The 14,345-nt window shown below is 46.2% G+C and overlaps 1 protein-coding gene across 2 annotated transcripts in view; it reads left to right on the top strand.

Annotated features, from left to right (window-relative positions):
* The window catches only part of STK32B (serine/threonine kinase 32B), a 298,005-nt gene that overhangs the window by 246,516 nt on the left and 37,144 nt on the right, over positions 1–14,345 (top strand). For both annotated transcript variants that reach the window (XM_036921132.2, XM_036921133.2), the window contains exon 6: positions 3,938–4,027. In XM_036921132.2, coding sequence (XP_036777027.1) covers positions 3,938–4,027 — 90 coding nt within the window. The remainder of the gene's footprint in view (positions 1–3,937; positions 4,028–14,345) is intronic.

Here is a 14,345-nt window from a genome sequence, read left to right as displayed (position 1 = left end):
ACACAGTGTCCCGGGCTCCTTCTGTGTCTGAATCTTAAGTGTTTTCAATCTATAGAAAGCAAATAGCCTGAAACTCAGTTCATATTTGCACGTTTTGCAGTAAATCTCTGTTCTCCTGAGAAGGAGCTCATAGGGAACCTTCCACAACACTAATGCACACTTCCCCACATTTACTCACCTGTAAAGGCAGCCCGTGGGGAAGTCGCAGCTCATCAGGTAGCATGGCACAGGAAGCCCGAGGGCAGTGCTGCTGTCTGGCATGCCTGCTGTTCTGGAATTCCAGGGTGTAAACCAGCAGGTCGCCTCTGAGCTGCCCCCAAGCCCTCCACCCGCCCAGGGCCTGCAGGAAGCAAGGCAGCTCTGCCAGGGGCAGAATGGGGCCAAAGGAAGCACCCCGCTCAAGGATGAGACTGGGGACAGACCCCATTTCCCCCCAATGAGCTGCGTGACCTCGGACAGGTCACTGGTCTCAGGAACTTTCTGTTACTCTCCTGCAGAAAGAAGGGTAGTCAGTATTTACTGAGGCTCTTTTTGTGGCCTAGTATGTGGTCTATTCTGGAAAATGTTCCATGTGCACTTGAGAAGAATGTGTATCCTGTTGCTTTTGGGTGTAGAGTTCTCTAGATGTCTATTAGGTCCATCTGTTCTAGTGTGTTGTTCAGTGCCTCTGTGTCCTTACTTATTTTCTGCCCGGTGGATCTGTCCTTTGGAGTGAGTGGTGTGTTGAAGTCTCCCAAAATGAATGCATTGCATTCTATTTCCTCCATTAATTCTGTTAGTATTTGTTTCACATATGTTGGTGCTCCTGTATTGGGTGCATATATCTTTATAATGGTTGTGTCCTCTTGTTGGACTGAGCCCTTTATCATTATGTAATGCCCTTCTTTATCTCTTGTTACTTTCTTTGTTTTGAAGTCTATTTTGTCTGATACTAGTACTGCAACACCTGCTTTTTTCTCCTTGTTGTTTGCATGAAATACCTTTTTCCATCCCTTGACTTTTTGTCTGTGCTTGTCTTTGGGTTTGAGGTGAGTCTCTTGTAAGCAGCATATAGATGAGTCTTGCTTTTTTATCCATTCTATTACTCTGTGTCTTTTGATTGGTGCATTCAGTCCATTTACATTTAGGGTGATTATTGAAAGATATGTACTTATTGCCATTGTAGGCTTTAGATTTGTGGTTACCTAAGGTTCAAGGTTAGCTTCTTTACTATTGTACTGTCTAACTTAACTTGCTTATTGAGCTATTATAAACACTGTCTGATGATTCTTTATTTCTCTCCCTTCTTATTCCTTCTCCTCCATTCTTTATATGTTAGGTGTTTTATTTTGTGCTCTTTTGTGTTTCCTTTGACTGCTTTTGTGGGTAGTTGATTTTATTTTTTGCCTTTAGTTAGTATTTGGTAGGTCTGCTTTATTTGCTGTGATTTTATTTTCTCTGGTGACATCTATTTAGCCTTAGGAGTGCTTCATCTAGAGCAGTCCCTCTAAAATACCCTGTTTAGGTGGTTTTTGGGAGGCAAATTCCCTCAACTTTTGCTTGTTCTGGGAATTGTTTAATCCCTCCTTCATATTTAAATGATAATCGTGCTGGATACAGTATTCTTGGTTCAAGCCCCTTCCGTTTCATTGCATTAAATATATCATGCCATTCTCTTCTGGCCTGTAAGATTCCTGTTGAGAAGTCTGATGACATACTGATGGGTTTTCCTTTGTAGGTGACCTTTTCTCACTCTCTGGCTGCCTTTAATACTCTGTCCTTGTCCTTGATCTCTGCCATTTTAATTGTATGTGTGTTGGTGTTGTCCTCCTTGGGTCCCTTGTGTTGGGAGTTCTGTGGGCTTCCATGGTCTGAGCAACTATTTCCTCCCCCAGTTTGGGGAAGTTCTCAGCAATTATTTCTTCAAATACACTTTCTATCCCTATTTCTCTCTCTTCTTCTTCTGGTACCCCTATAATGCGGATATTGTTCCATTTGGATTGGTCACAGAGTTCTCTTAATATTCTTTCATTCCTGGAGGTCCTTTTATCTCTCTCTGCATCAGCTTCTCTGTCTTCCTGTTCTCTGATTTCTATTCCATTAACTGCCTCTTGCACCTCATCCAGTCTGCTCTTAAGTCCTTCCAGAGATTGTTTTATTTCTGTATTCTCCCTCCCAACTTTATCCGTTAGCTCTTGCATTTTTCTCTGCAGCTCCATCAGCATGGTTATGACCTTTATTTTGAATTCTTTTTCAGGAAGATTGGTTAAATCTATCTCCCTAGGTTCCCTCTTAGGGGATGTCTGTGTGATTCTGGTCTGGATCAAATTCTTCTGCCTTTTCATGTCGATAAGGTAGTTGTGGGCAGTTGGTGTGTGTGTCAGCTGGGAGAACAAAGTCCCTTCCCACTTGCTCCTTGCCTTCCTCTCCTGTGAGAATGGTGACCTCTAGTGGCTTGTGCTGGGCACCTGTGGGCTGACGGGGTCTCTGAGTCTGGCCTGCGTGGCTGTGGAGGAGGCTCTGCGTGGCTGCTGTGTGGGTGGCGGGTCTCAGGCTGCTGCTCCGCTATGGCGGGGCTGTGCCAGAGGGGGAATGGGCAGAAGGCTGTTTATCGCTGTGAGGGGCCTCAGAGCTGCGCTGCAGCCCAGGGGCTTAGGGCACCCGGAGTTCCCCGGAACTCCCAGCTTCTGGGCTGATTGTGCCAGGACACCTCCATCCAGCTGTGGGGTCCCTGTCCCTTTAAGACTTTCAAAAATCACTCACTTTTCTTTTGTCCCAGGGGCACCGGCTGTGGAGACCCACTCGCAGGTTTTACTGTCCTGTTTCCCTAGTATCCAGCACACCACACACTGTATGTCTGCGGTCCAGTGCGGATGGCTGGGGCTGGGTGTTTAGAGTCCTGGGCTCCCTCCCCCTCCCTGCTTTGACTCCTCTCCTCCCACTGGGGAGCTGGTCTGGGGGGCGCACTCAGGTCCCGCCGGGCCACGGCTTGTACGTTACCCCCTTCGTGAGGCGCTGGGTTCTCGCAGGTATAGATATAGCCTGGCTGTTGTACTGTATCTTCTGGTCTCTCTTCTAGGAATTGTTGTATTTGTTGTATTTTCAAAAATATACATGGTTTTGGGAGGAGATTTCCACTGCCCTACTCATGCCACCATCTTAGCTCCTCTCCACTTAACTTTTAATCCATAAAATTTTGTATCATGCCCTCAATGTAAGTATACTTATTTATAAGCAATATGCATGTAGCAGTAACAAATTCACGTGATAAAACTTGTACATAAAATAGACATTTCTTATCATATATATGACATATATATGGTTGAGAGCTTTTTTTTTTTTGGTGAGAACATTTAAGCTCTACTCTCAACAAATTCCAGTTATACAATACAGTCTTATCAAATACAGTCTCCATGTAATACATTAGATCCTATTTATCAGCATATTCACCTCATAGCACAAAGTTTGTGTATTCTGACCAGCCTCTCCCTATTTTCCCCACCCCTGGCCCCTGGCAACAATTTTTCTACTCAATGTTTCTATGAGTTTGGCTTTTCTTAAAAAGATTCCACATATAACTGATGCCAGGCAGTATTTGTCTTTCTCTTTCTGGCTTATTTAACTTAGCATCACACCCTCAAGGCCCATCCATGCCATTGAAAATGGCACAATGTCCTTCTTTCTCAAGACTGAATGGCCCTCCATTGTATATACACACCACACCTCCTTTACCCATTCATCCATCGATGTACACTTAGGTTGTTTCCATAGCTTGTCTATTGTGAATAATGCTGCCAAAAATAGACGTTTTCAAAGTATCAGATAAAATGCTATCACAAGTAGAAGTTCCAATATATTCTTGCACTTCACCGTGCAGACCACAGCCTTAAATCCAACCGGGAAATAATCCACTACTTGCAGCTCTTGCTAACTAGGATTTCTGTTTCTCTAACTCCAGGACATGTTCACATCACAGATTTCAACATAGCAACAATCGTGAAAGGAACAGAAAAGGCTTCCTCCATGGCTGGGACCAAGCCCTACATGGGTGAGTGCTCTGGGTCCCCTTTGCAGTGTGATATGCCCAGTACCTGAGGCCTCTGCATTCCTCCCCTTCTTCCTGCCCACCCCTCCCTCACCCACCTTCTGCCCCGACACCAGGCCCCAACCATCCCAGTATAAGCCATACTCTCTTACACCTTTGGCTTTTACCCAAGCTGTCTCCCTGGCCAGGAAGACCTTCTCCTGTGTTTCCTAGAGAACTCCTCCCCATCCAGAAAACCTTGCATCAGGCTTAGGGAAAAACAGACCAAACATTTTTTCTTTTTCATGGAAGTCCAGTTGTGTTGCCAGAATATAACTGTAGTGTTGGTCACTTTGTGTCAGTGTTCTTAAGTACAAAGCACACTTCCAATGTGTAGTTTCAAGTTGATTTTCTTTAGGACTTCTGATGGAAGTATCATTTTTAGTAAACAATCTGTTCCCTTGCTTTAGATTTTAAGGATGCCTATTATCTGAATGTTGGACCTTCTTTACCAGTCTTCAATATTTGTCATTTTCAGATCTTTCTTATCTCTTCCTTCATTTGTTTAAAATTTTTCTCATTTTTCTTGTTCTCTTTCTTTTAAAGATTATCTGTTGTGTTTGCTTTGTGTGCTTTCAGTAGAGTATTTCTGAAATAATTTTCCCTTTTTTTTCTAATTTTATTCTTAGTTCTTTGCCTGATTTATGAGGATTTCTTTAACCTAATTTGTTGTTCTTTCATGTCTTGTGCAATTTCTTTAATGTCATAATTAGTTATTAATTGTTAATTTCCATATTGGTTGTTAAGTCCTGTGTAATGAAACAAAACTTAGTGGCTTAGAACAATAGCAATGTATTATTTCTCCCAGTTCTGCCATTGAATGGAGTGGCTCTTCTGCTGGTTTTGGCTGGGCTCACTCGTTCAGGCAGCAGTTCAGCTAGGGGCTGGACTCAGCCAGGAGAGCTGAACTGATGGGCCTCTCAATATCTGGGCCTTCATCACCGAGGGGACTAGAGTGAGCTGGTCACATGGTGGTGGTAATTTCAAAAAGGAGAACCCAATTCCCGTATGCTTATGAAACTCTGCTTGCTTCACATTTCCTGATGTCCCAATGACCAAAGCAAGTCACATGACCAAGACCAGAGCCCACGTGGGAGGGGACTGCATGGGGCATGGATACCAGAAGGCCTGAATCACTGGGGAACTTTGACTGAAACAACCCACCACATTGTCTCTTAACTTTATGATCTGTAAATACAGGTTACATTTTTTATCTGGTTTTTAGGGGGCACATCTTTCTGGTGTACTTTCAATATGAAGTATTATTCTGCTCTTTATTGTCCTTTCTCTTATGATAACTTTGCATGGGTTTTGACTTTGATCGTTTCCTGTTGCTTTTTTTTTATGTGAAATTAGTTTCCCTGAACTTCTGAAAGATGGTGCGGTTCCAGGGTTGCTTTTCTAACTTCACAGACTTTGTGTCTCCTGCTGGTTTTGTGCAAGAGAAACTCATAACTAAGGCAGCTTGCTATCTGGGCATTTCTGACTTGGCTACACTTGCCCAGGATTACCTGGGTCTTCTTTTCTGTAAGGTCCCTGTCCTGCTAGGTTTTGAAAAACTCCCAACAGTTTTTCCTTGGGGCTCCTTTTGAGAAAGCAGCTCTGGCTGGATTGATTAAACAGATTGTATGTCCCTGATTGTCCAGCTCCTGCAGAACTTACCAAGGACCCTGTCACTCACCTGATGCTGAACTGGACAAGCCCCCCTGGTTTCAGCCGCTGACCTCACATTGGGCGGCCGTGCCTCCAGTGAACACCTGCTGGCTGTCCCGGAGTTCTCTGTCCTCCGGTGCAGCATATGCCACCTTGTTTCTTCCACGTATTTCCCTCTGCACCAAAATCACTACCGTGAGGGTCTCATCACTGCTGCTCATTTGTTCTCACTCACTTACATTTGGGGGTTTGCAGGGACAACTTAGTTTTTCTAGTAAATATTGCCATGATTTTTAGTTTGGCTATTTATATGCTCTGTCAGTGTATGATTTGTGGAGATTTGAAAACTGTCACCACCTCCCCAGAATCGTTTGTCATTCTCTGTAACTTAACAAATAAATTTTAAAAATTAAATTTAGCAATAGTGGTAAAAGTACTTTTTAGTATTTACTATGTGCCAGACATTGAACTACATACTTTCCATCCACAGCCTTATTTACTCTCACAAACACAAAGTAGGCTCAATTTTTATCCCCATCTTAAAGTCAAGGACATGGGCTAAGATTGGGGACTTGCCCAAGTTGACAAGGGTGGTGAGAGTCAGATCCAGGTCAGTGTGACCTCAGGAGGTACACACATGAGTGAGTGTGTTCACTCTCAGTCCCCATGTGATACTGAATACTTACCCAATAAGGCTTTCCCTGCTGATGATCTTTCTGAAATCCCTTTCCAGAAGGATGCAGAGCTGGGATAAGTCTGTCCAAGGCAGTCACTGACTTAAGATTCACGTGAGATCAAATGGCAGGAGAATGGGAGCAAAGGAGGTGTTAAGCTGCCTCCCAGGCTTCTGGATGGTGCATCGGAGTGGATTACAGTTCCCTATATAGAGAACACAGCAAGCACAGCAAATATGTGGGGCAGTGGGAGTGACAAGTTTGAACTGGCAGTGTCTATGGTAATATCAAAATAGCCGAGCTCTCCTGGCACCTGGAAAGTGATGTGGGCTGCATCTGTGCATTGAGGAGTCACCAGCACCGAGATGCAGCAAAGCCACGGTGGAGACAGGACCCTCCAGGGAGGATGCAGGAAATAAGAGCACCATGTCTGAGGCCCAGCGAGAAGGCCCTGCAGGAAGGAGCAGGGAGAGGCTAACGGTGTGTCCTCTCCAGAGGGAGCGCGGAAGAGAGAGACATGATGTAAAGAGAAGGATCTCCCACAGAGTGGCCACCATAATCCTGTGAATTAGTTCTGACTTCCTTGAGGCTGTTTTCAAAAAGCAAATCGATGTTCAGGAATGCAGATCGTGGACCACAGGAAAAATTCAGATCAGTATTGTACCAACTCCAGCCATTCTGCCCTGCTTTGCCACCACTCTTGGCACTTCCTGGGTGCCTCTTCAGAGACTCCGCCTGAGCCTGCCACAGCTTCACTCCCCAGCCACCAACTGATGTCCTGTCCTCAGCCTCTGAGAAGGCAGGCCAGAGGGGACCCAGCTGGCCACTCTCCAAGTGGCCCTACCTTCAAAAGGGAGAAGAAAGCCAACATGAATCATGACCCCACTAAGTTAGTCCACAGAAAGTCAGTGTGAAGTTTCTCTCTCTCTTCCCTTTATATATGAGGCACCGGAGGCCCAGAGAGGTTAATTAACATGCCCAGAGTCACATAGCTGGCAAGGGCAGGAGCCAAATTTGAAGCCACATATATTTGGATCCAAAGTCCATGCTTTTGCCACTACATCAGACTGCCTTTTTGACAGGGTTCATATATCATAGAGCTGTATTTTTCAGAAAAGAACAAAGTTGTTCCAGTTTTATGTAGGATTCTGTGCTTCTGGTATCCATCTAATTAGAGGAGCTTCCGTCCTGAATTAGTGAGCAAATGCACAGGAGAGGTTTTTATGGGGTTTAGATAGCATAAGTGATTTCCCAAATGGCTATATTTTTCAGACTGTGGAGGGGTTGACAGTACCAAGCAGGGGGAGTCTAGTGGGGAAGATGAGGGGAAGGGGGGCTTTCTCAATATGGTCAAATCCTGCAGTTCCTAGGGCTGTAATTCCTGCTGTCAAGTGGCAGCTCTTTTTTGTTTTATTCACTTGAGCTGTTCAGTTCAAAAGCCCCATAATAAGTTCCCAGAACATTCCAAACATGATTCAGGAAACAAGCTGATGAATAAGTTCCCAAAGGTTGTTCACGAAGGATGATCCTGGAAGAAAAATTTGCATAGAACTGAATTTTCATTAATTAAAGAGCAGATGGAATTCACAATAGGAGAAAAAAAAATCTCTCTGAAATGTGCCAGATTAGAAGTCAAACGTTCCAGCAGCCACCCTGAGCTTGAAACGTATTCATCTGAGATGAAATGGAGAGCCGAGCACTCATTCAGCAAACATTGACTGAGCCAACGTTTAGGAGGGGCAGGCTCTGAGTCAGGCACTGGGGCTCAGACGTGAGTAAAGTTCTCCCAGGCCCCAGGGGCTCACCATCTAGTAGAGCAGGCAGATACGTAGGCTTAGGTGTGAGCAGGTCATTGTCAAGACGGACTCCTGGAGAATAGGGCAATCTGAGTGAGACTCTGAGGGTGTGCTCAGCGTTTGCCTGTCGGGTAAGGGTAAGAAGGGGAGGCCACCACAGGCAGAGGCAGCAGGTAGAGAAAGGCACAGAGGAGTGAGCCAGCAGGCTATGTTGGGAGACCCTAGTGGCTCCATTTCATTATAGCTTGTAGAACAAGAGATGGGGAGGGAGAGGTGAGGCGGGCCGAAGCATGAGTCTTGAATACTGTGGTCAGGGACTGGCAACCAGTGGAAAGTTTAATGCTGGCAAAGGTCATGATCAGACTCATGGGATCGAGCCTCATATGTGGCCTTGAAGAAGCAGGCAAGTGGCTAACCGGACTTGCTAGAAACGGGTTCAGGTGAAATGTGGGCTTCAGCATGGGGCAATGGATGTGTCTTCCACTTAATGGCTGGATGAACTTGGGTGAATCTCATTAGCTGACTAAATGCACATGACGTGCTCCGTGCACTGGTGAACGCTCAAGAAGCGTTGTCCAAACCACAGGACCTGACAGGTTCCTCATCTGAGAAACAGGATTAAAGATGATGCCATCTGCCTCAGTAGGTTGTCTGTGAGGCTTTAATGACTATGGAATTTAATGGCTGTGGAAGGTACTTCACATTATGCCCGACAAATAGCAGGTACACAAAACTGGTAGCTGATATTATTTTTGGTTTTGTTGTTATTGTTATTATGTAGATGATTAATTATTTGGAATATGCTTAGCACTGCAAAGCCAGAGCTGAATCTGGCATTCCCTTGCCTTGTAGAGCTCACAGTCTAGTTGGGGAAACAGACCCTAAGCAAATCTTCCCTCCTTATGGGAGCTGAGTCAGCTTGGGGACGGTGGGCGCCCTGGGGAATCTTGGGGCTGGCGGCTTGTCAGTGCTCACTAAGTGTGAGCTCCCCTCCCCGGGAGGCTGCAATGAGCAGACAAGGGTGGTTATGGAGCTGCCGTGCTGGGGCTTTTATTCCTTTGTTGAAATAGTACAGGCTAGTAAAGTTTAGCAGCCCCCTGTCCCAGAGAAAGTGACAGAGCCAACCTTCAGACCCAGGCCAGTGAGGCTCCAGTGCCCAATGTCTTTCCCAAGATCCTGCCATCCACTCATTCATCCATTCATTCATTCCAGAGTCCTACTGAGCACTTTCTCTGTGCCAGGCACGGTTTTATGGTCCATGCAATAAAATGCACACTTTGGTGGATAAACAGGGAGTCTTGGAGTTCTTTGAGAGAGTAACAGTATGTAAGTGAATTTCTATCAGCACCATGCTGTTTAGATGTTCATCCCCAGACTCACATACTAACTATTTAAAATGCTCTGACTCTAACCCTGTGCTCTCAGTTAGAACCTCATTCTGCAAAGAAACATCCAGAGGTCTTTTTTCAACCTACTAGTTCAATCTGATACATTTAACAAAAAGTAGTTTCCTGGCACTGGTGCATCATTTTTCTGCACCTCATCAGAGCTCCTGTATTTGCTCATGAGCAAGTTACACTTCTGCTCCTCTTCCTCTTCTCATGCAGGCAAGTGACGTCCTAATGGTCGACACGTGAGCTGTGTCTTATATACTTTAATGAAACGAGTTTTCTGATGCTATTAATGCTACTGGTGTCCCCAGCTGGTCTGGAAGTCTGAACTCTGCCAATAGGCTTCCTCATCTGTGAAATGGAGGGAAATTACCTTGAAGGGCCCCTCTAGGCCAAAATGCAGTAATTCCATGTTCCCAGTCAAGAAGAGAGCAATTACCTGCAGAAACAGATCGTGGCAGCCCTCAGCTCCTAGGCTAGACATTGAATAGCATATGGCACTTCACTGCTGCCTTCAAAACCTCCAACAATATCCATTGAGCTGCAACAGCAAGGTAATAGTTATGACTTAGGAGGTTATTGTATTTTTTTCATATTTTTAGTCTAATGAGGAAGTAAACTCTGCATGATTAGCATGGGGTGGCCAGTCCCACCAAATGCATGTTCACATTTCCAAGGGGGAGAAGGGAGAGCTCTTTCAGTTGACGACCCATGTTTTTTGCTCTTTTGGAAGGCCAATTATGTGATGTCCATTGGAATCGAGACTCACTTTCCATTTAAAACCTGCTTTGGCAGAATTGCTTAACTGCTTAGCAGGAGGTGAGACTGATTTTTCCACACCACTGGGCTGTTTGATGTCTGCCCAGTGTATTTGTTTGTGGACTTACATGTATCTAGGCACTTGGCAGTATGAAAAACGCGGGACATGTGGCAGGGAAGAGGCAACCGATGTCCAGGAATGTGATTCAAGAGCCAATTTCCCTAGGATTTTAAATCATTTTTATTAATGCGTATGTTAATGGTGAGTCACTTATTTTAAATTTAGGGTTATATTGAAACCCTAATTTCTTCAAATGTAGAGTTCCTGGAGCTTCACGAATACTCTTGGTTCTGGTTCTAAATGTCTGGGCTTTGAAGGAGACAGAGCGAAGTCCTTGTCATCAGTCTGGATGACCCTGGAGGGTGAGGAGGTCTGGGTTCAGATAAGGCTCTGAGTTTGGTCACTGTGTCACCTAGGAATGTCACTTAACCCCTCCGAGCCTCGCCTTCCCGGAATGGAGATGAGAATAGCACATACTCACCACCCAGGGCCTTCTGAGGATAAAATGAGATAATGCACATGGAACTGTAATACATATTCTGTAAGTGTTAGGTTTCCTGAGGAGTAAATAATATGTGTAAAAAACCTTAATTGGTAAAAAGCGCCAATTTTTTATAGTCCGTATTCTAAATTTTGCAGTACATTATTGTTCTGTGTTGGGTACCTAAGGGATTGTAAAGAGGGTTGTCACTTTAAAATAGGGCAAAGGACAACTGCAGCCTCATTACTAAAATGCAATTCTTGACATTTTCTTATGACTAGAGTCCCTACCCCTTTTTTTCTTTTCCTTTTGTCTCCTGATGATTCGGCCAGGGTCTGGGAGGAGGGGGGGTGACTAGGTATTAGGAGCAAAGAAAGAATTAGCTTGGAACTTTCGAGATGATCCCTAACGTACCATACCACCAGCTTTGACAATGTGTTAGCAGAAACTGATGTGTTACAAATGGTAGAATGGTGTGCTTTCTGCCAAGTGGTGATTCACCTTGGTCTGCTATGTTGAAACTGTAAATAAAACAGAACATTAATAAACATCTCTTGTGTAGCAAAAAAAAAAAAACTTTGAAGAACATCCGGCATGTGGCAGATGCTCAGTTAATGGTCACGTTAATATTGCAGCTCTTGGTGTTGCAAATAAAACCACTGCTCTGAATACTAAAGGCACAGCCGTAATGGGCACTGGGCTGAAGGTCGTAAGCGTGGCAGCCCAGTCCGGGCTCTTCGCTCACATCCTCCGTGGCCCTGAGCCTGCCTCCTGGCCTCTCGGTGCCTCGGCTTCTTCATCTGTGACTGGATGTTTGAGGATGCGGGGGTGATGCGTGAAGGCATCTTTGTCCCCTGGGAAGTTCTACATGACTGATCTGTGCATGACGGTAATGGTTCGGTTGGCATTTCCAGTGACCGAAGATAAATTCAAAGTTGGCTCCTCCCCCGAGCAGGGCGTGGCATGAAAGTTCAGTTGGGTTTCTCTGGGAGGCCTTGCGGAATCGCATTCACCCATGATCTAAGCAGGGGTACCCCAACCTTGACTGCAGGACATCCTTTGTAGATGGGCCATTAGCCAACTCTGGTTAGCTGCTTGGTTTGTCATTCGCTATCCGCCGGAGGAAGGGCGTCCCCTCCAGGGTGCTGTCGTCACTGTGCTCTGGGGAACCCTCAGTCCTGGCCTTGACAGCACTGGCCCAGAGCATCCCTGTTCCTTCCTCAGCCAGGCTCAGCAGCAGCTCCAGTCCCGTGTTGTTGAGATTAAGTGAGTTCGTACTTGCTAAACTCTTAAAACAAGGCTTGTTGGTACTCGGTAGATGCAGCATAAAGATTATCTACTTTTATTAGCAGTGCGTCAAAAGCTTGAAACAGTGCTTGGTGCATAGCGAGGGCTATCTAAGTGTTTGCTGTTTTTATTATGACCATTTATTTAGTCAGTCAACAAACCATTCCCACATGTCTCCTTCACACCAGAGAAAGTACAGGGCACCAGCGAGAACATGACAGCCCCTGCCCTCAGGGAGCTCAGAGTCTAATGGAAGATAGACCAATAAGCAAAAACACAGCAGGAGGTGGAAAGGTGATCAGGAAAGGCCAGGGGGAGGTGAGGAAAAAAGGAGGCTTTATCTAGTCTGGAGGGATGGGAATAGTAAGGAAATAATAATCACAGAGATACATGCTGTGTGGAAAAACACTGCGGCATGGCGTCTGGTGCGTAGGAACCTCCTGGAGGAGGTGATTCTGGAACTACACCTTTTGTGAGGCAGCGTGGTGAGTCAGGAGAGAGAGCCACGCAGACAAACGGGGTGCGCTAGGAACAGCACGCAGCAGGAGCCCTCAAGCCCGGGGATGCTGTGGGCAAGGCCAGGGGCACGACCCAGCTTGGAAGATCTCCAGGCAGACACTGAAGTGCTCAAGTGCCAGACCACAGAATTTAGACTCATCCTTGACTCCACATAGTTTTCTGACTTTAGTGCCTCGTGCTGTCCCACTAAAACGTAAAAGATTCCAGGTTTAAGTCAAATGGATTTCCAAGCCATGCTTGCTATTGAGTCAGGCCCCTTTAAGAGTCAGTAAAGCCCATTGGCATATTATTAAAGGCTCTGAGAAGTCCTGCAGAAAACAACAGGGTTGAACCTCATCATTTGACCTCAGGCTCCTTCCTCCTCTGAAGCCTATTAGCCTCACATGGAGCTGGTGACATTCCTAGGAACACAGATTGTAAACAGCCAGGTGATAGGAAGATCTTTAAGCAGGGTACTGCTATCGTCTGAGCCTTACTTCAGAAAGGCCTCCATCAAAGCAAGAAGGACAGCCTGGAGAAGGAGATTCTGGAGGCCAGAGGGCTGGTGGGGAAACCACTGCAGATCTGAATGAGAGCCAAGTGTCACTGCAGAGGAGGAGTGTGGGAGTGAGAACGCTGAGGTGGCATTATCTGACACCGACAGCCGGATTCAACTGGTGCAGTAGCGGGAACTCCCTGAGCCTGGGAGTCAGGACCAGCAGCCCAGACTTGGCCCCGGAGTTGGTGAGTGGGTCGCCGAGGCAAGCCATGCCTCTTCAAGCTCAGTGGACAGTTATAACGTGGAGGCGACAAGGACAGGGTGTTTCCCAGGGACCCCTCACCTCTGCCACGCTGACACTCCAAGGCCCGCGAGCTGTCTCTGCTCCCAAGGCAGACAAGGAAGGGGCTGGACCCTCTCTAGGGAGTCAGGAGAGAAAGAGCCCGTTGACGTGCATTTATTAAGTGCCTCTTGTGTACTTGGCTGAGCGATGGCCCTGGGAAGGAAGGGAGGAAAGTGTAAAGGTGCATCAGGACCCATGTCCAAGGAACTTGGTCACACCTGGCAGTCACCCCAATAAAGAACTCTCGAGTCAGAAAACCCAGAGAGGCTGTGACCGCAGCTCTGCCGCACCGCTGGATGGCCTGGAGCAAGTTACTAGGCCCTCTTATTAATGTCCTAGGGCTGCACAACCAAGTACCACAAACGTGGTGGCTTGAAACAATGCAAGTTCGTGTTCTCACTGTTCTGGAGTCCAGATCAATCCCGGGGTCGCAGGGCACTGCCCCCTCAGAAAGCTCTAGGGGAGGATCCTTCCTGCCTCTGCCAGCCTCTGGAGGCTCCGCAGATTCCTTGGCTTGCGGCCACATCACTCCAGTCTCTGCCTCCTCCCACGGCCTCCTCTGTGTCTCAATTCTCCCTCTCCTTTCTCTTATGAAGACATCAGTAAGTGGATTTAGGGTGGACCCTAAATTTCGCCTTGAGACTTCATCTTGAGATGGCTAATTACATCTGCAAAGACCCTAATTCCAAATGAAGTCCTGCTCACAGATACTGGAGGCTAGTACTCGGATATGTCTTTGGGGGAGACACTATTCAACCCACTACCTCCCCTCATGCCTCCACTTCCTCATCTAAAGAAACGGAGATCATGGCAGTACATGTCTCACTGGCTGGGTGGGAG

The sequence above is a fragment of the Manis pentadactyla genome, chromosome 5, assembly GCF_030020395.1.
Source record: "Manis pentadactyla isolate mManPen7 chromosome 5, mManPen7.hap1, whole genome shotgun sequence".
Lineage (NCBI taxonomy): Eukaryota > Metazoa > Chordata > Mammalia > Pholidota > Manidae > Manis > Manis pentadactyla.
Note: the sequence above shows the minus strand (reverse complement) of the source record. Positions and strands in the feature narration are given on the sequence as shown.